Genomic DNA, 18,465 nt, shown 5'->3' on the forward strand with positions numbered 1-18,465 from the left:
CAGACTCTTGACTGTTAAGCATTACAACTTACCAAGCTATTTAGAGCCTCAGCTATGGCTGGTTATGAGTAGTTATTTTAGAAATAAGTCCCATTCTGTATTTTTATTCTATTTTTTATTCTACTGTATTTTTATTTCTTTTGCTGAAAAGAAACAGAAGACATTGATTTGCACAAAGTTTTCCTAGCATACAGGTATCAGGGGAAGCATATGGTCTGCCTTACCCAGTTTTGCTGCCTCCTCACCTACTAGGTAGGAACTGAGTGAAGGAACATTTCAGCTGACTTATCACAAGCCCTTGAGAGCAAGTTTGACCACAAGAGCAAAGTTGAAGCTTTCCATACTCCTATGCTTCACATTCCCTAGGGAGATTTTTGCAGACTATTAGTTACAGTTTTTCCCACTTAAAAGGAAAAGGAAGATCATGTGAGATGAAGGGAAGGCTGGCTGCTTTTGGTTCTGGCTGTGGCAGGATTAAAAGTAATTTTCAGTTCCACCAACTGTGAGCATGTCCTTAACTCTGCATTTATTACATGCATATGCCTTTATTTTTTAAGTGTGTGTACTTCTCTTTGCTTGCTCAGTGAACTAAAGAGAAGAGTCAGGTTCAATGCTAGTGGAAAACTAAACACTGGGATGTTTGTGGAGGTATCACAGAAGAGACCATCTAGGTTGTGTCCTTTTAGAGTAACTGGTCTCAAAGCTTGTCTTTTTATAGTGAGCTAAAGTAGACATCAGGACAGTCAAGGGCACTCTTTTAAAATATTCTCTAGTATTGTGGGCGTCACTATACACATTAACGAGGTATTACAAAGTTTATATTGTAGTGAAGTTACGGTTCTAGCCAAGTAAAAGACCCCCTGGAACACGTCAGGCACGAAGTTTATCGCAGCAAACCCCGTTTCCTCATGGCACAGGGGAGCAGTCGGCAGTGACGGCAGGGCTTTACCTGGTCGGGTGCTGGGGGAGCTCGGACCCATCTCACAGGATCCCCGCACTAATAGCTAAGTGCTGCTATTCCCGAATTTCCTCTTTGGGAAACAAATGCGGAAAGGCAGAGTGACGAGGCCACACAGCACGAAACAAGATCGCCATGCAGGAAACTCTGGCTCCCTGCCCTGAGCCCTCCAGGCCGGCTCGCATCTCTCCCCGCCGGGTTTTCCTTACCGAGCCTGACACTGCACAGGCGCTCCGAAAGCGAAGCTTGGTTATACGCCCTGGGCTGCCAGCACCGTGATCCCCACCGAGGGACGACCCCTCCCCGAAGGCTTTGTCCCATTCTTTCCCCCCTTGTAGCAGCTCCAGCCCCGCTGGTGGCCTCGCTGCCGCTGTCACCGAGCAGGCCCCTGAGGCAGGAGCCCTGAAGGGTCCGCGGGCCAAACACGGGCCGGGCGGGACGCGCTGCTCTGGCAGCACGCTTTGCCGAGCTGGGGCTGCTTTGTGGGATTGCTTTGGTGTGAAAAGCTCTCCGGTAAGGGCTCTCCGGTAAGGGCCAGCCGGGCTCACCAGCCCCGTTCCCTGCTTTGGGAACACCAAAGTGTTGCTGGTGGCAGCTGCATCCTTCGGTGATGCGTGGGGAATGGACGGGGTCTTTTGGGAGCGCTGTGTGTGCATACACACGAGGGTATCTATGTATTGCACACATACTTTCGTGGGTGTATTTTTCTCAGGTAAGAGGGAATCTTCAATTTCGGGACACCTCAGGCAGAGGCAGCAGCAGGGTGTGACCCTGGGCTGGGTGAGTGGCAGGGGCGCCCCAACCAGGGAAAGGAGGAAACCCAGCTCCGCTCCGGGACCGGGAGGGCGGAGGGCAGCCCCCTCCGACACGCGGCTTCCCCGGCGATGAGGAGGAGGAGGAAGATGAGATGGAAGGCGGGCGCAGGTAAAGCGCACCCCAGCCCCAGGCACGGCAAACGGGGCCCGCGCCCTGCCAGCGCCGCCCTGTTTGCCGAGCTAATCTCGCGGGCAGGAAATTGCTTGGCGACTCATATTTATGGATCGTGAAGAGCTCCACGGCGGCCCCTCCGGGGATATCCCCGTGCCCGTTTCCCGTTCTCGCCCGCCCACCCCCTGCTCCGTCCCTCCTCCCCCCGTCCCGGCTGCCCTTTGCCCGCCCCGCTCCCGCGACCCCGGCCTGAGGGGAGCGAACCATTCCGCCCGCGGGGGTGCCCCGGCCCCGCCGGGGGGCGGGCGCTGCGGCGGGGGGCGGCTCCCGGGGGCGGCGGCGCTCCTGCAGCCGGGCGGGCGGCGGGGACCGGGATGCGCGGGCAGCGGCGGCGGGAGGCGGCGGTGAGTGCGGGGGAAGCGCCGTCCCGCGGGGTGAGGGAAGCCCTCCCGGGCCGCGAGGATGGACAGGGGCGGCGGGGCCCCGCGGGGATGGGAAGGGGTCCCTTTCGGGCACGCAGAGCCTGGGCTGAAGCCGGCTGAGCTGCTCGCAACCGTGCCCGTTTTTTGGGCTACTTTTAAGGGAGTTTGTGCCACCACCACCCCCATCCACTCCCCCGCCTCCGGTCCCTTCGCACGTCTGACGGGTGGGGGCGGTGGGGTCCCCCCTTGCCGCCCGGCTCGGCAGGGACCCCGCAGCTGAAAGAGACGGGGCTCCCTCCCTGTCCCTTTCGTCGCCAGACGCTTCTCCCTCTTTGTCCGGGTGCTCCCCCCGGTTCTGCCGCGTCCCCGCTGGTGAACAAAGCCTCTGCCCCGGGTGCGCCGGGGACATCCGTCCGAGGTCCGAGGAAGCAAGGGAGGAACGGCGGGGCTTGGCTTTGGTTGGTTTGGTTTTCCATGGTAAATAATCTACCTGGTGGAGGGGAAGACGTGGGACAAGGCTCTTTGTCCGCGATCCTTTGTTCGGCTGGTGGCTTATAAAGGCTCCTGCGGCTGTGCGAGGGCTGCCGTGCCCGGCGGGGATGGGTTCCCGGCGCTGAGCCGGCGATGGATGCCGTCTCGGCATCACTGGAGTTCAGCAACAGGAACCCGGCGGATCGCCTTGCGGACGGAAATCGGGGGTTTGGGCTCCATGTGCCCTGACAGAGTCACAGCTCCTCAGTCCCCCCTCGTGTAGCTCTGTCAGCAGCCGGGTGGGATTCGGCGGCGCCCGGAGCCCTGCGCTCGGTGGTGAGTTCAGCTTGGAGATGAGAGCTTTCCTCGGAAAGATACCTGCTGCCCACGAGCAAAGGGAGGAGCGGGCTGGAAACTGCGGGCTCCGATCCTTCTCCTCCTGCCCCAAAGCTGCCGGAGGAATTTATCCCTGTGCAGAAGTGTAAATAGACTGACTGCGCTTACATAAAGACTCAAGAGATGGGCTTTCTGCTCCTGCCACTGAGTGCTTGCTTGATCTCACACACATGGCTTTTGTCACCAGTTCCTTTTCCCCCAAATGCTCATCTTGTCAACCTGTCATCTTGTCTCTGTGCCTTGACTATGCACACGCCCGAATCTTCTGTGTCTGCATCTTCAGGGCATCTGGGTGAATATGTTACCAGTCAGAACATGGTGAACATTTCATTTCTGTGCCACACCTTTCCTCTGTTTTGGAGGAAGAGGGACACAAGAGCAGCCTTTCTTGCAAATATTCGTGTTGAGTGAACTTTTTAGTTCTTGCATTTTCTATATTCTTGTGGATAATGTCCTCAAAAATAAGTTATTAACATGGGAAAGGATCAGAGATGGAAGTAAGACATGACAGAATGGAATTGCAAAGGGTGAGGACAGGCTTGCTTTCCCACAACAGAAGGAAGCAGTGTAGGAAAGAAAGGAGATTAAGTCATCAGAAGATGTGACAGTGCCTACCTTTGCTGTCATGGGGAGGGGTAGTCTGAACTAAGAGGGTTACAGAAAAAGAGATTCCTTTAGGACTGTCAATTAGTAACATCCTACCATTTCTATATGGTTAATTTTACACAGATCCTTTTCTACACCAGCAATTTATTCTGCTTCTGTTTTGACAAATGCTAAACTGACTCATTAGTGTGTTTCTTTTTACTGAGAGAATGGAAATCTTTGCCATCAGCCAGTGCAGGAAAAGTGGTCATTTTTTTCCGTATCAGTTTATGTCTATGCTTATCAGATGCAATTATCAGCCATATCTTTGGAAGTAGTAAAAGGCATCAGTTGACTATTGCTGAGAAGGAACAAAGCCCATCATGAAAAATTTGAAGTATTTTGGGTTTAGATTTGGAGATTACATGAGCTAAAGGTTGCAGATCCATCTTGAGGCTGCAGCTGGATCAGAAGGACTAAAGGTGTTTAAATGGAAGAACTTTTTTGTCTTTTCCACTTGCATATCCAGAGAAAACCTGAAACAATCAAATTAGGTGTGGGCAAGTACAGGTGATTGTTAATGAAGAGATTAATGTTGTGTTCATTGCACATGCAGTGTATTATTTCCATTTTAATTTGTTAAAATGAATGGTTAATTCTGGTGTGTAGTAACTGCCGGCAAGGCAAACAGTATTTCCCACTGAATTAAACTAGCAGCTATAAAACAATGCTCTGGGTGTTTTGAGCAAGTGCTATTTGTTTAGGATTAGTTTTAGACTGGTGGTGCACATTCAAGGTACCACAGAAATCCAAGGGGAGTTTTCCCCTGTAGAACGAGGGTCCTCCAGAGACTACAGTGTAGAGCGAACTGTGTAAATATGACCAACTTCAGGGGTTTTTTTTACTCATGTCTCATGCAGGCAGAGTCAGTTTTTAAGTGAACCACTTTATTTAACTTCCTTTATTATAGTAAGTGGTGTAACTGCAGGTGTAGCACCCCTGTTCCTCCCCTCCCCAGGGGAAAGCAGTTTGGGACTTGCTGATAAATGCTGTCCCATGTTAGCTTGGTGGCACAGCAGCCACGGCTGGTGCCACCGGAGCTGTCACTGCCCTGCTGAGGTTTGCCAAGCACGTGTGATGAGAAGCATTTAGTCTGGGGGCAGGCTTGCTGCCCTGAGAGTGCTGGGAAAGGATGGAGCGTTAAAGAGCTGGAGGGGACTTTTGGAAATATGGGGCAAGCATCCCGGGAAGGAGGCAAATTGTGGAGAAATGGATGAGCGAAACAGGAGACAGAAGCTGTCAGAGTAAGTGGGCACTGGAGAGAACTGATTAACGGGAGGAGGTGACAGGCACAAAGTGGCAGTGAAAGAAATCAGCACAGAGCAAAGCAGATCATGAGCAAAGGTTGCCTGAGACTGGGAAAATGCAATAGATGGAAGGAAAAAAGAGTGGATGAAGCTGTTTTCATCAGTTTTTCTATCTCCTTAGATTTTCTGGGCCTTATCTACCTTCCTGTTCTCATTGAATTTGTCAGGGGTGCCCTAGGGGCAAATTTGTCATGTCAAATAGGATGGGAACAGAGAAACTTTAAGGTCTTTCTGCTCTTGTACAGACAGAATTTCTGCTCCTGTATGATACGAATTTCGATACATAATTGTTTTCTAGTCCCCTTCCTGGAATTTTAGATGAAGAAAGTCTGTATTTATTTGGCTTCAGGAATGAGAATTGTATTGGTCTAGAGTATTAAAGTGTATTTATTTGTACACCAGCTATGCTGTTTGGTTTGGGTTTTCTTAGTCTGCACAGTAAGCAGTCACAGCCCACCAGCAGTGCTTTCTATTTGCCATCTCTGTGTGAAACTTTAGTGTTTCAGTTTGCAAGTCTTATGAGCATACTCAACTTTTCAATAGGAAGGGAATTAATGAAATAGCATCAGAATGATACCAGGGAGCTTGTCACTACTGTCATGAGATGATGCAGTTATTGGGTCAGATAACTGACTCTGGAGCTTAACTAGCAGAAAGGTACCAAAATAGAAAAGATGAGTATGACTGGAGTTCAGCTTGTCCTCTGTCAACCCTGTTTTTCTGCATGATGAAAGGAGTCCATTGTTTCAACAAAAATCTCTTCTAGTACATTTCTACCTGTCCGTGGCTTTTGTTGGAGCAGAAAAGAATTAACTCTCCTTCTTCTTTCAACTTATCTCAGTGAACTACTCCAGATGAAACAGTGGCTAGTGTGACTGCAAGGTAAGGAGGAGGCAGTGACGTCTACTAAAGTAACGCTGTTTCAGTAGATGGTCTTGTATCTTGTCCTACCAAATGTGTAGGAATTAGTTGAGATCCTTGAAATCAGTGCTTTAAGTTTTAGTTTCAGGTAAGAGTAGCTATTATGGCACCAAAAGTTATAAAACTTCAACATTTTCTCCAGCACTTTTATTTGTGTTTCATACATCCATGGCTTGACCCTTAGTTTATAGTCACCCATACTGAAGTATTTACCTGGTCATGAGTGTTTTCATTTTTGATGGGCATTTAAAATTGTCAGCTGTTATGACCTGATTAAAATTATTATTTACGTCTATTGGAAAGAGCAATTGATGTGACAATGCCTGCAACATCAATCCTTATCAAACAGGAGAGAATCATGTTTTAACACTAAGAGGAATTAAAAATGTCATATTTAAGTGCAATTTTTGAAGTAGTTGGGTGGATTATTACAGTAAAATAGATGTGGTTTATGACGGGGATAATGTTACTTAGGGTGTTTCCTGTTGCACTGTTTTATTTCTCCTGTGTCTCCAGTATCCAGTGTGATAATTTCTCAGAGGAAGAGGTAAGCCATAAGAGTGACTTCCTCTGCCACTCCCTTTTCCACATCGGAAACATGCAGGATTGCAAGGGAGTGACTTAGTCAAATATGATTCACAGATACTTGGGTTTTAACTTACTTAGTGTTGCTGAAGGTGCCAGGCTGTGAGTTTTAGAACTAAAGCACTCTGCCTGTCACCAGACTCTGTGCTCATTTGCATGCAAGGACCTATATGTTGCAGGATTTGTATCTTGAAAAGACAGGGACTGAGCAGATTTCAGGGCTATGCTGGCAAGAAATCAGGTGTAGTTTGGGGTCTAGTGTATTATGTTGTGGGGGAGGAGGAGGAGGAAATGAAGAGGGATGTTTAAGGCTACCTTTTGATCACAGCCTTGCTGACTTCTCCAGTTTTTGGCAGAGATGACTTTGCTGTCTCTTAAGGATGTGTCCATTCGTGGGTACAGAATCTCCACCAAATCATGTAGGTGCCTTTCTGTGAATATATTGTTTTATTATTGCAGTGGGCTTGGGGAAGGGTAGATTTCCACATAAGTGTTTTGGAGGTAAGCAGTAAATTACAGTGAGTTTTACTTTGCCACCAGACTGAGCCTATCAATACTTGTGTTTGTAAGGAAGCAGAGTAAATCAGGAATAAAAACAGGTTTGATTTAATCAGGAGTAAGTACATTGTCCTCACATTATGCAGGAAAAAGGTAAATCAGCTTGGTGATGGAACAGTCTGTTTATGCACACAGGCGTGCTATACTGTGAGAAAATGAAATTTCCAGACACTGAAGCCAATCAGCACTCATTCACCAAATTTTGTTCAGAGTGTGAAAATTCAAGAGGCTTTCTTGTTTGTTAAACAATGTGTGTTTTATTGGAATCGTTGAAACTGACCCTAATCATTTGAAGATCTTGTTGCTGAACAAATGAAACTCTAATGATGTGCAGACGGTGCCAGTGATGGGCTTTTGTCCTCACCCTTCATCAGCTGGGGTTTCATCTGTTTTCCAAGAGTGGCAATACACTGCTGTAGGAGTTTCTGAAGAGAAATGTCAGAGATAATAGAGGTGCCAGGAGCTGTAGGGAGCCACTGCTAATGTTCAGTGAGAAACTGAAAATGAAAAAACAGTGAAGAGCAGAAAAGCCTTAAAAGAGAGTTTGAGAGTTTTGTTTAAAACAGTTTATTTTCAGTCAGGGAAGCACATTGGCAATTCTCAAGGCACTGCAACCCTCTTGATGGGTAACATAAGAGCAAAGTGGGTACCAGAGCAGGCAAAAGGGAGGTGAGTATCAGCCCAGGCAGAAGTGAAGAAGAGGTGAGAAGCTTATGTGCTGGGAAAACTTTGCCCTAAATCCATGGATGAAATGCTGGGAAGTGCTGTGTACACAGGTAGTGTACTTGTGGCTTGGTTGAGCTGCAGCTTTTGGCTCCTACACTAAAGTGTCCTGGTTTTGGCTGGGGTACAGTTCATTTCTTCCTGATAGCTGTTAGAGCATTGTGTTTTGGATTTAGTGTGAGAATAATGTTGATAACATACTGATGTTTTTGGTTGTTGCTATGCAGAGTTTCTGTTGAGTCAAGGACTGTTCACATTCTTACAGCACACCAGTGAGGAGGCTGGGTGGGCATGGCAAGTTAGGAGGTGACATAGCTGAGACAGCTGACCCATGGGATATCCCACATCCTATGGCATCATAATCAGCATATAAAGCTGGGAGAAGAGGGAAAAAGGGTCTCAAACATTTGGAGTGATGGAACCCCGCTTTCCTAGGGGTTTAATTCCTTATTTTGCTTTGCTTTGTACATGACTTTTGTTCTATCTATCAAACTGTCGTTAATTTAATACATGTTTTTTCCCTCTTTTATGATTCTCTCCCCCATCCTGGGTGGAGGTCGACAAGGAACTGGGGGGCCTGAGTTGCCCAGCTGGGGTTAAACCACTGCACAAGGGAAAGGAGTTCTTACTGTAAAGCCACCCAGTGCTATAATATCTTAAAAAAATTGGAATCTTTTGTTTGACTCTCTGCTTGAGTTCTGAATCACTGTTTCTTCTGGTCGTTAGTGAAACAAAACTTAATTTGGCCTGGGCACTGTAGAGATGAAACATGATTGGTACTGCTGTATACATTCACTTCAGATGACTTTATAAATCCCAGATGAAATCATTTTGCTTCGTTCCAGACAAGGCAGAGCGTGGCATGTGCTCTGTAATGAGAGTCAGCCTTGCTGGAGGCCCTGCATAACCTCATCTGAAAGAATATGATTTCATGAGAGCATATATACTCTGGATTTTGAGCTGCTTGTTATGTTAGCTCATTAATTCGTTGATTGTTTCTTGGTTTTGCTCACAGTGGAAAGTTTTTTAAAAAGTTCTTTTCCCCTTCAAATCCAATTATTGGTAAGTGATGACTTCTCTGGTCTCTCATTCTCTAGGAAGGGAGATGTGTAATGAGTTCTCAAACCTAAAATGAAACCATATAAATATTTAACCTTAAAATGGTTATTAGCAAACCCAGGTATTCACCAAATTGAATAAAAGATTGAATTTTTAATTGCATAGAAACCCTCCTCTTTCAGCTGTGCTCTCCTTAACGTTTGTCACATTGATGAAGTGGTAGCTGTCACGTCACAAGATAGGAAGGATGCGGTTTTGGTGATCTTAGCCACAAATCAGTAATATTAGAGACACAGGAAATGCAGTGAATCTTCCTGTCTTTTTAACCAACTCTTTGTTCTGTCTTCTAATTCCAAGTTGTCCATGTTTTGTTTTTCCGTTTAAAGATACGGTGACATCTTTGTTGCGGACAGCTGTGAAATGAGTGTTACTTGTTTTCTGTGTCAAGTTGAACATGGCCTGAAAAGTTTTTGGTTCTTTTCTGGGGACCTCTGGGCACAAAGTTCAGTATTTTTAATAGAGATGACGCAAGCAATATGCCAAGGTGTCAACATAGTGGCAGTATGAACTGGATTTGTGTCCTGATCCTTCAGTGTTTGGTCTGCAGAGAAGTGGGAGAGCTGCTGTCGCCTCTTGCTGTGGTCAGCTGTGGGTCCAGGGCAGTGCCCAGCCCCGCTCCAGCAAAGCTGGGTGCCTGGGATGCTATACAGCCTTTGGGTTTGAGGGTCTGAGGCAAGCTGGAAGGAACTGGGGAAGGGGTCTGTCCATGGGTTGGAAGATAAATAAGGTAAGAAGGATGGTAAATGTTTCATGTCAATAAAATAACCTTTGGAGGATGAAAATTGGGTTGAAAAGCTCTCTGATGCCCAGGTTCTTTCCCATCAGCTGGAGAATTTCAGTCCTGCTGTGCTGGAGAGCCTGGACATGTGGGTGAGTCCCTTCAGGAGCTGCAGCACTCTGGGGAGGCTTCCTGTTCTCTGGCTCCTTGGACAGTAGTGCCATTTTCAGGGAACTGTGGATTGTGTGGTCTTGGAGGAAGCTGCATCTTGCTGTGAGGGGCAGGATGTGCACAGTGGGGTTAAAACTTTCCTTAGGACTGGGAAATGACCTCTACAGAGAAAGATAAAGCATTGCAAAGTGTGGCCAGCACAAGGGGGCTCCTTGGGGAACAGAGTGACAGGACAGGGACTGTCCCCCCTTGGGAGAGCAGCTTGTGTGGAGCAGGAGAGGCAGGAGCCGAGGTCAGAGAGAAGGAGCCTCCCTCTGCGAGTATCAGCAGCCAGCTCCCTTTTCCCAGGGCTGTTCTCCCAGGAGAAGAACATGAAAAAGCATGGCACGGAAAGTCTGTGCACCACAAACCTGCAACCTTGGGGCTGTGATGACTGCAGTTAATTAAATAGGTGGCTTGTCTCTAGACAGCCCCAGACATCCGTCTCCATTCTTCACTTGGTTTTCTGACATGTTTCTATTTGCTTGTCCAGAACTAAGCCCAGGGGTCCTACAAATGGTCACCATCAATTTTGTCACTAGATGCAATTTTTAAAATTTTTTTCTCAACCTCTTAGAAACAGATCTGTATTTAAAAGAAATCTTTTAATAGAGCAACTCACTAGAGGTCTTCTATTTGGATTTAGGTTTAATTTTAGTTTTTAGTGGCTGGAATTCAATTTTGGCATTTCTTTTAAACCAAGTCTCTCTTGTAGCCATATCAATTTTCAATTTGATCTTAAATAAGTTTTCAAGATTCCCTTTGTGTTCCTAGTCTGGCTTCTTTGGAATCTCAGAAATCATTGCATGCCAAAACATTTTCTTTGTTTTGGATCACATACCTGGTTTTGCATAGGTTTATTCATGATTGCAGGATGCTGGTGTTGCGTGGGCTGAACTTGGGCTACTGGCTTTCCAAATAAAGTCTTCAGCAGTGAAGTGCAACCTTGTTAGTGATTTCTTAAGGAAGCCACAGGATTACAGACAAAACTCAGGAGCTGTGACCAGTAACTGCCTATACAGAGTCAGGATCATAGATAATGGCTAGTTATCAAGCCATTAGTATTACGTGTACTTTTAAATGGATAAACCAGCTGCAGACAGGTTTGGCACTTTTTTTTTTCACAGTCACCGTATTAAACGTGGTGTGTCCTTTCCAGATATCTTTTACATATTTCTCTTTGAGTTGGCAGTGGAAATTTTGCAGTAAGAAAAGCCAGTTGTGTTCTGTATTATGCACTCAAAAAATGTTCCCAGGATACACTTCTTAACACAATGACTTTTTTTGTTCTATTTTTTTCTTTATTTACAGGTCAAAATTTATCTGGTTCATTCAAATTAATATAATTTTAACCATCCTGTAGAAGAGAAATATGATGCCAAACAGAAGTAACCTCTCCTCCTTCCAGAATGTTGGATCAGGTAATCAATTAAAATGAAGTTTGTTTGTAATACACTGAGATCTTTCAGAATTTCTAATTGAGTTTGGCCCTTTAATTCTCCTGACACATGGGTAAGATCAGTGCTCTGTTCTTACTCCATGTCTAACTCCATTTACCAGGCAGAACAAGGCCACAGCTGGATATGCTGCAGACAGCCAACCCTCCCCCATCACTTTAATGCCTGTCTGGAACAGATATCAGTGACCCCCAGCTAAACAGCTCGAGAAAGGAAGAAAAGGAATGAGGGAGGGAAAATAAAATTAAAAAAAAAAAAAAAAAAAAGAAAAAGGAAGAATTTCTTTCTGTAGCTCCAGGCAGCAAATACTTTGCTAAACAGAGGACCCTTGTGCTGAGCATGAAAGCTGGATCTGACCTGGATGTAGGATGGGTTCAGGGCACATCATGAGCTGAAGCTTCCATCCTCAGTCTCTATAGCTGCATGCAAAGACAGCATCAGCCAGGATGTGTAACACATCTTGGCATATTCATCAAGTTTCTACTCAAACATTACCCTAAAAATAAACAAAACGAGCAAGATCTGGTTGGTGGGAAGCAGCTATGGTTTATTTAAACGTGTGCTGTCGTCCAGTTGGGATTTAACTGTATGATTGTGGGCACTGTGGTGCTGGAAGCAAAAACACAGAAGAACTGGCAGGAGTGATAGTAGAGAAAAGCTGGAGTGGCTACGTAAAGGTATCGTGACCTTTTCTTACTGTACTTGCTTGGATTTCAAGTACAATGAACCCTTCACTGCTGTGGTGAACAGGCATGAAAGTTTCCATGAGCTAACTTGTTTTTTGGCAAAAGCATCCAGTCTTTGAAGGATTAAATGTGCCCTACTGCTATTGCAAGGGAGTAATGAACAATTATTAATGTCCCATTAATATGTCTGCCAAGCTATTTATAGAGGAGCCAGTGAAATTTATGCAGAAATATTTGAACTTAGCTGGTTTAGTTAAGGTTTGGACAGTACAATTTTCATATGAAATGAGATTTAAGAGAGTTTTGGAGATAGTTTTAAGAGAGATTTGGAAGAGGGGAGGAGAACGAGAGACTGAGATAGAAATTATGGTCAGTTTCACAATGAAAGGTTAAGTATAAAAGCATATACATTGTGCTTTACATCTGGGCTCTTAAATAATTTCTACATCATATTATTCTTGCTTAAAACATCACTAATACGATGAATGTTTGATTTATCCAGATGATGTTTTCTTGTCCTGACAAGAGTTCTCTTAAATTTGGGTCACATTTATCCTTTTGTTCATTTGAACTTCATCATTGCTGTTATCAAAATTTATGAAAATAGCTAAAAAATGTCAAGTAAAATACCACGATATAAGAAACTGCAGTTTCACTGCTCAGAGTGGTAGAGAACTCAATGGTTCAAAGTGGTTCAAAGGCAACTTAGGTAGCTGTATCATCATAATAAGTGTGTTAAAATTATAAATATAATATAAATCCAGCCATAATTACAGCCAGCATAAAAATATTAAATTCTGTATAGTGGTGGACTTGAGGTTTAGTTTTGAAGGTGCAAGTTAATGCTTTCGGCCGCTACCAGTTTGTAATTAACAACTACTTAACCAGGTCCACTATAGCCAAGAAGGTGTTCTATTTTACTTTGATTTTCATGTTTGTGTCCCCTGATGCTCCTTCTGTCTTCTGCCTATTCAATTCCATTAGGAATGATGATTGCCTTTGTTCTCAAACTTAGGGTTTTTTTCCTTAATAACCAAGGAGCAGCTGTTGTTGCACGCCTGGGTTGTGCCAGGAGGCCTGGGCAGCAGAGGACTGCTGATGGACAGTGGTGAATTCCATGGTGTTTTGCCTTATTAGCAAGGAAGGTTCCAGAAACCAGGAGCCCTGTGAAGAATGCATTGCCACCTTCCACAAGAGCTGAACCTAGTGATTCTCAATGAAACCAGGTCATATGAACTCTGGTGGCAAACAGGAATCGCAAATTCTGTCTCTTGGTTCATACAATTGCCTGAAGCAGTACTTGGACTAAAGTATTGTCTCCGAGGACATTATGGGCATTTTACACATTAGATTTCCCCACTGAGTGACAAGCTGAAATTCAGTTTCTCATGAGGATGCTGAAATCACAGGTGAAATGTGACTGAGCCAAGATTAAATCCCAGACTTGACCCTTATTTTCAGAAACAGCACTTGCTGGCACTGCAGTAACTGACACTCAGGAGTGCTTTATTAGTTCAGAGTGTGGACTAGGACATCTCAGGAGCTGCTGTAAATGTTAATGGTGTCATTTCTACATCAGCTGAGGTCTAAGTGTAAGCCTGCTGGGGGTCCTGTTTATCTCCTGCAGTAACTGGCACTGTCAGGAGCTGAGTTCTTTCTTTGCTTTTGGCAAAGTGGAGCTCAGAACTGTGTGCTAGAGCTTGATACATGGTTGGGCAATAACACCCACCACAGCAAAGGCTTTTTTGGTCTATGCTTTCTTCCTGAGTATAAATTAGATTTATGAAAAATCATTAGGATCTGTAACCTTCCTCCCAGCAGTATTTTTAATAGTCATGTGGTTTTGTTGTTTTGAATGAAGTTATGCAGCCTAGCATTCTGCTTCCTTAAGGTTATCTTTTAACCAAAGTGCTCTTTGCAGATGTAGTTACAGCCTTATATCTTTGAAGCAATGAGCTGAAACACCTTAAAAAAGTGCCTTGGTTTTGTACTTTCCTATTAAGCTTTGCAGGACCATCCACAAAGTAAGCAGAAAGGTGACAAGCTCCTCCTGAGCTTTAAACTGAGCTCACTAGTGTACTGGGGCTCAGATGCACTAGCTGAACAGATTAAAGGAAGAGGTGATCCAGAGCAATGTCTGTTTCTGGCCCTGGGAAACCTGAGCTGGAGTTCTTCACTCTTGTTGTCTGCATTGCATATTCTCCCTGTACCTCAGTTCCTCAGCTGTAAAACAGCTGTAAAACATCAGGACAATAATTCTTCCTTACTTCACAGATATCTGAAGAGGCTAAGAATTATAGAGGCTGAGCCACAGCCTCCTGCAATGGATAGGACAGCAAAGAAAGAGTCTAGCCTCTCTCCAGTTGTGTTGCTGATTTTGGTATGGTTTTGTGCGTCTACCCTTTCTTTTTCAGTCTCCCATCTTTTGCAGAAACAGATGGGAAAATTGTGCATCTCCTCCTTTGCGTAGTGATCTGAGACACATTTACTACAAGCACAGTAATTATTGCAAAAAGTGTTCATGTTATTTTGCAGGCATGCACATGCAAGAGGCTACTTATTTGCTGATTTTTTTTTTTTCTTGTTTTTTCTTCTTTACAGATTCCAGTAAGATTATGGCAGACTATAGCCACTCACAAAAACAGATGGAATTACAAAATGCTAGTTTGGGAAAGGGTTCTGTGGCGAATTCCCTTGAAAATGGTCTCCAGGATATTATGGAAAACCTCAACACGAAGAAATATTCATCAACTCTTAAATTTAAAACAAATGGGGACTATGCTGGCTCTTACTTAACCCTTTCACAACCTATGCCAATTAAACCTAATCCTTCCACCAGTGGTAAAAATACACACTCTATTAACAAAATTCAAGGAGGCAAGCAGTTCCCCTGTGAAAGCCCATATCTTCCAGACAAAAGCATCTCTGTAAAGCATTTGGGTTCCATATCAGGCATGTCTCCATCACTCAGCGGGTATAGTTCAGGAAGGACAGATTTTGACATGCATGCCAGCAGAGAAAATGAAAAATCCCTTGGACAGATGGATAAGTTTCACTACTTAAAGTACAGTCAGAGAAATAAATCTTATGACAACATCTACTTCCCAGGAATGCTGGAGTCAAAGAAGATCTCAGGCTCTCTGCTGACGATGTGGAATGGAAGCTCGGGGAATGAGCTGGTGCTTTCACCTGGTAGCAATTCTGGGGCAGCCAGCATGCCTTCTAGCCCAAAGCAAGGCAGGAGAATGAATGCTGAAAACATTCTGGGCCTTCACATAAAGCCAGTTAAGTACAAGGATGGGATGATGGAAACCCTGGCTTCACGGCCTAGGAAATACTCTGGTGGATCTCTAAGTCATATGGGAATGTACAGTCGTTCCCTACCCAGACTTCATAGATCAACAGAAAACCAGCTGGTGCCATTAAGTTTGCCTCCCAGAAGCTCTCTGGGTAATACTAAAAGGAAAAAACTTGGAGAAAAAGATCTACCTCAGAATGCTTTTGATGCAGATAATTATCTGAATTTTTCTTCTTGCAGCTCAGGGGTTTCACCACATGCAAACTCTGTCTCTGGGAGTAATCCCTATGTCAGTTCAACTCTTAGTGTTCCTGCAAGCCCTCGTATTGCTAAAAAAATGCTTTTAGCACCTTCTTCCCCATATCTCCTGGATGATTTTGATAGACTTGGACTCTCAGGAACAAGTCCCAGTAGTTCTTTCTCCCCAGTGGATTTTGACAGGTCATTCTCCGTCCGAAGAAACCTTTCCACCAGTTCCATGGAACTTGATGACCCAGATCTGGAAAGTTACAGACAGACTCCCAATTCTCTGCAGACATCGATGCGAGAGCGGAAGAACAGCATTAGCTCGATTTCAGGAAGGGAAGACCTCATGGACTATCACAGGAGGCAGAGGGAAGAGCGACTTCGGGAGCAGGAGATGGAACGGCTGGTAATTTTGCTCTTCCTCTTAGTTATCTGTGATATTTAGCATTTGAAAAACACCCATCCCAGGTCTAGCCATCAGGAAGGTGCAGCAAAGAATAAGCTGCTCTGTTTTGAAATTCAAATGCAGCCTGCTCCAGATACCTTGTTTATTCTCACAGTCCATAAAGCTGATGCTTACAAAGTGTGCTGCTTAGATAGACAGTAGCATTCAGCCACCCTGAAAAAATGTTGGAACCCATGTAGATTGTGTGCAGTTATCCTGCAGGCTGTGTTAAAACGTCTGCGTACATAAAACCCACAAATTACACCGCAGGGATCCTGCAGGACTTTTTGTTTTAGATGATGGCACTGTTTTGTGGTAAGTGGGCAAAGAAAAAGAGTTTCTGCTATAAACTGCTCAGCCTTGTGTGCTGCAGGATTGGGTATACATTGGTGTGGGCTAAACAGTCATCAGCAGAGTTTTTTCTGCTTAGTTGCAATTTTTTCCTTCTGAGATGTTCATTAAAAAAGATTCTTCCTTGCTTCTCCCCCTCCCAAGATGGAGAGCAGCAGAGGGGGACAGTTTCTCTCTTTGTCTCAGTGTAAAGCAGTCCATCCCTCAGCTTGGGTTTATCTAGGTAGTAAAATTTAATTTATGTGTTACTGAAACAACTTGTGGTTAGGAAAAGTGAAAAGGTCTTCAGAACCCAGAGAGATGTTTGAAACAGTTTTGTATTGAAACTGTTGCTGGAAGAACACATAACAGCTCTTCCAAAGGGTTTTCAAAGGGGCTTTGGGACTCTCTGACCCTGTTAACATGCATTCATATTTTATCATCCACATAGAAACAGAGGTCATTAGATGGGCCAGTTGGTATTCCTGAGTCTTAAATTTGAGACATTAACTTTACATTTGTGTGCTTTCATTCATATCTCATGAGTTTGAGCAAAATGGCAGTAGGATACTCTTAAACCTGTCTGGTTTTCATACAGACAGCAAGCCTGCAGGAAAATTCACCTTCTGGGCAGACTTGGGGTGAAAATCCATGGGAAGGATGGATGCAGGGGTAGTGGGGATGTGAGAGAAGGGGATGCCTGACAACGACCACCAACAATGACCTGGGGCCTGTGAAGGGCCACAGTTCCCATCTTGAACCATACCAGTGAGCAGGTTCACTGAAGAATTGTAACCCAGAGAGACTTCTCCCCCCTCCCCATCTCACCTCTGTCCATGATGTAAATTGGTGAGGAGCCTATTACACAGGCAGGAGTCTGCCTTTCCCCCCATTCCACTCATCACTGTAGTTTATAAGATAAACACTGGTGTTTGCAAGATGTGAAAAAGTTAGTCTTTGCCTGCTCAAAGGCTGTAGTGTCGAGGCAGGCACTGCTCCCTCCCCACTCCATGAGTGTCAGGGCAAGTCCACCCCTGCCCTGCTTTGCTCCCCAAAACCTCTGCTGGCTCCCCTTGAAGCTGCAGCTTCTCTGGAGCAGGGACTGGGTTCCCTGGGGCAAGAAGGACCAGCTGTGAGTGAGATGGTTGGGTGGCTTAGGACAAATGTTTTGGGAAACATCAGAAGAAAAGTTGTTTCTCCCTTTCTTGCTGCCTCTGTCCTGCCATTCCTTTGCTCCTTTCAGTAATCTCCTCTCTAGTCCTGGTGTGTTGTGTGTGTAGTGGTGATTGCTTCTTTGCTTCTTATCAGAAGGTTTTGCAGGCAGTGATGCAGTAAAACCTGAGATAATCAGTCATAAAAGCAACGTATTTGTATTTCAAAGAGAACAGCCTTTTTTTTGTTTTGTTTTGTTTTCATTATTATTTGTAGTGAGAGATGAAAGATACTGGGTTGTTTCAGGATTCAGTGATCCTGATAATCATTCTGGTTTTATATTTGTATGAAATGGCTACATTCTCACCCCTCAATATTTTCTCTTGCTCAGCAATACTTCCTTCAAGTCCCAGATCTTCAAAAAGAGAATTTGCTTACTGTTTTTACAAAGCTTTTGAAAACAAGATGATGTTTTGTGTATTGCATATAATTTGAACACGAAAGATTTTCCTCCTGCTTCAGTACATCTTATACTCAAGATACTGCTCCATACCTGCTCTATTCTCCATTTGCTAGAGCTATCTGGTAGAAGAGTGAAATATCAGGACAGTGCCTCTTTGACTTGAGAGTCTGCAAAATGGCATAAGCAGATTTCTAGATCTCTTGAGGAGTAGAAAGATAGATATTAAAAAATCCACACATCAGTTCTTTGTATATTAGGGCCTGTTCTGTTCTGGTGTTATTCTGTCCCTCTGCATGGATCCCTGTCCAAAGGATAGTCAAAGATCTGTCCAAACAGGGTCTTTGTATATCCAGCCAGAGCTTCCAAAGAAAAATTTTGTCAGCCCTTATGTACTGACACAGGCGAGGGATCCAAGCCTGCTCAGGTCT

The 18,465-nt window shown here is 44.7% G+C and overlaps 2 protein-coding genes across 7 annotated transcripts in view; one reads left to right on the plus strand and one right to left on the minus strand.

Moving 5' to 3' along the window:
- Positions 1-1,684: 1,684 nt before the first annotated feature.
- Positions 1,685-2,950, minus strand: LOC117244538 (translation initiation factor IF-2-like). Its single transcript, XM_033515035.1, has one exon. The coding sequence runs from the start codon at positions 2,948-2,950 to the stop codon at positions 1,685-1,687; it is 1,266 nt and encodes a 421-aa protein (XP_033370926.1).
- The window catches only part of PHLDB2 (pleckstrin homology like domain family B member 2), a 65,279-nt gene continuing 49,061 nt past the window's right edge, over positions 2,248-18,465 (plus strand). For all 6 annotated transcript variants that reach the window (XM_015624689.1, XM_015624706.1, XM_015624699.1 and 3 more), the window contains exons 1-3: positions 2,248-2,289; positions 11,272-11,381; positions 14,705-16,053. In XM_015624689.1, the coding sequence (XP_015480175.1) occupies positions 11,333-11,381; positions 14,705-16,053 (1,398 nt within the window). In that variant the 5' untranslated portion in view covers positions 2,248-2,289; positions 11,272-11,332. The remainder of the gene's footprint in view (positions 2,290-11,271; positions 11,382-14,704; positions 16,054-18,465) is intronic.

This window comes from Parus major, chromosome 1 (assembly GCF_001522545.3).
Source record: "Parus major isolate Abel chromosome 1, Parus_major1.1, whole genome shotgun sequence".
NCBI classification, from domain to species: Eukaryota; Metazoa; Chordata; class Aves; order Passeriformes; family Paridae; genus Parus; species Parus major.

What these genes read in the sequence shown, in the direction of transcription:
- LOC117244538 (XM_033515035.1), bottom strand. Translation starts at nt 2,950, where the DNA reads ATGCCGAGACGGCATCCATCGCCGGCTCAGCGCCGGGAACCCATCCCC.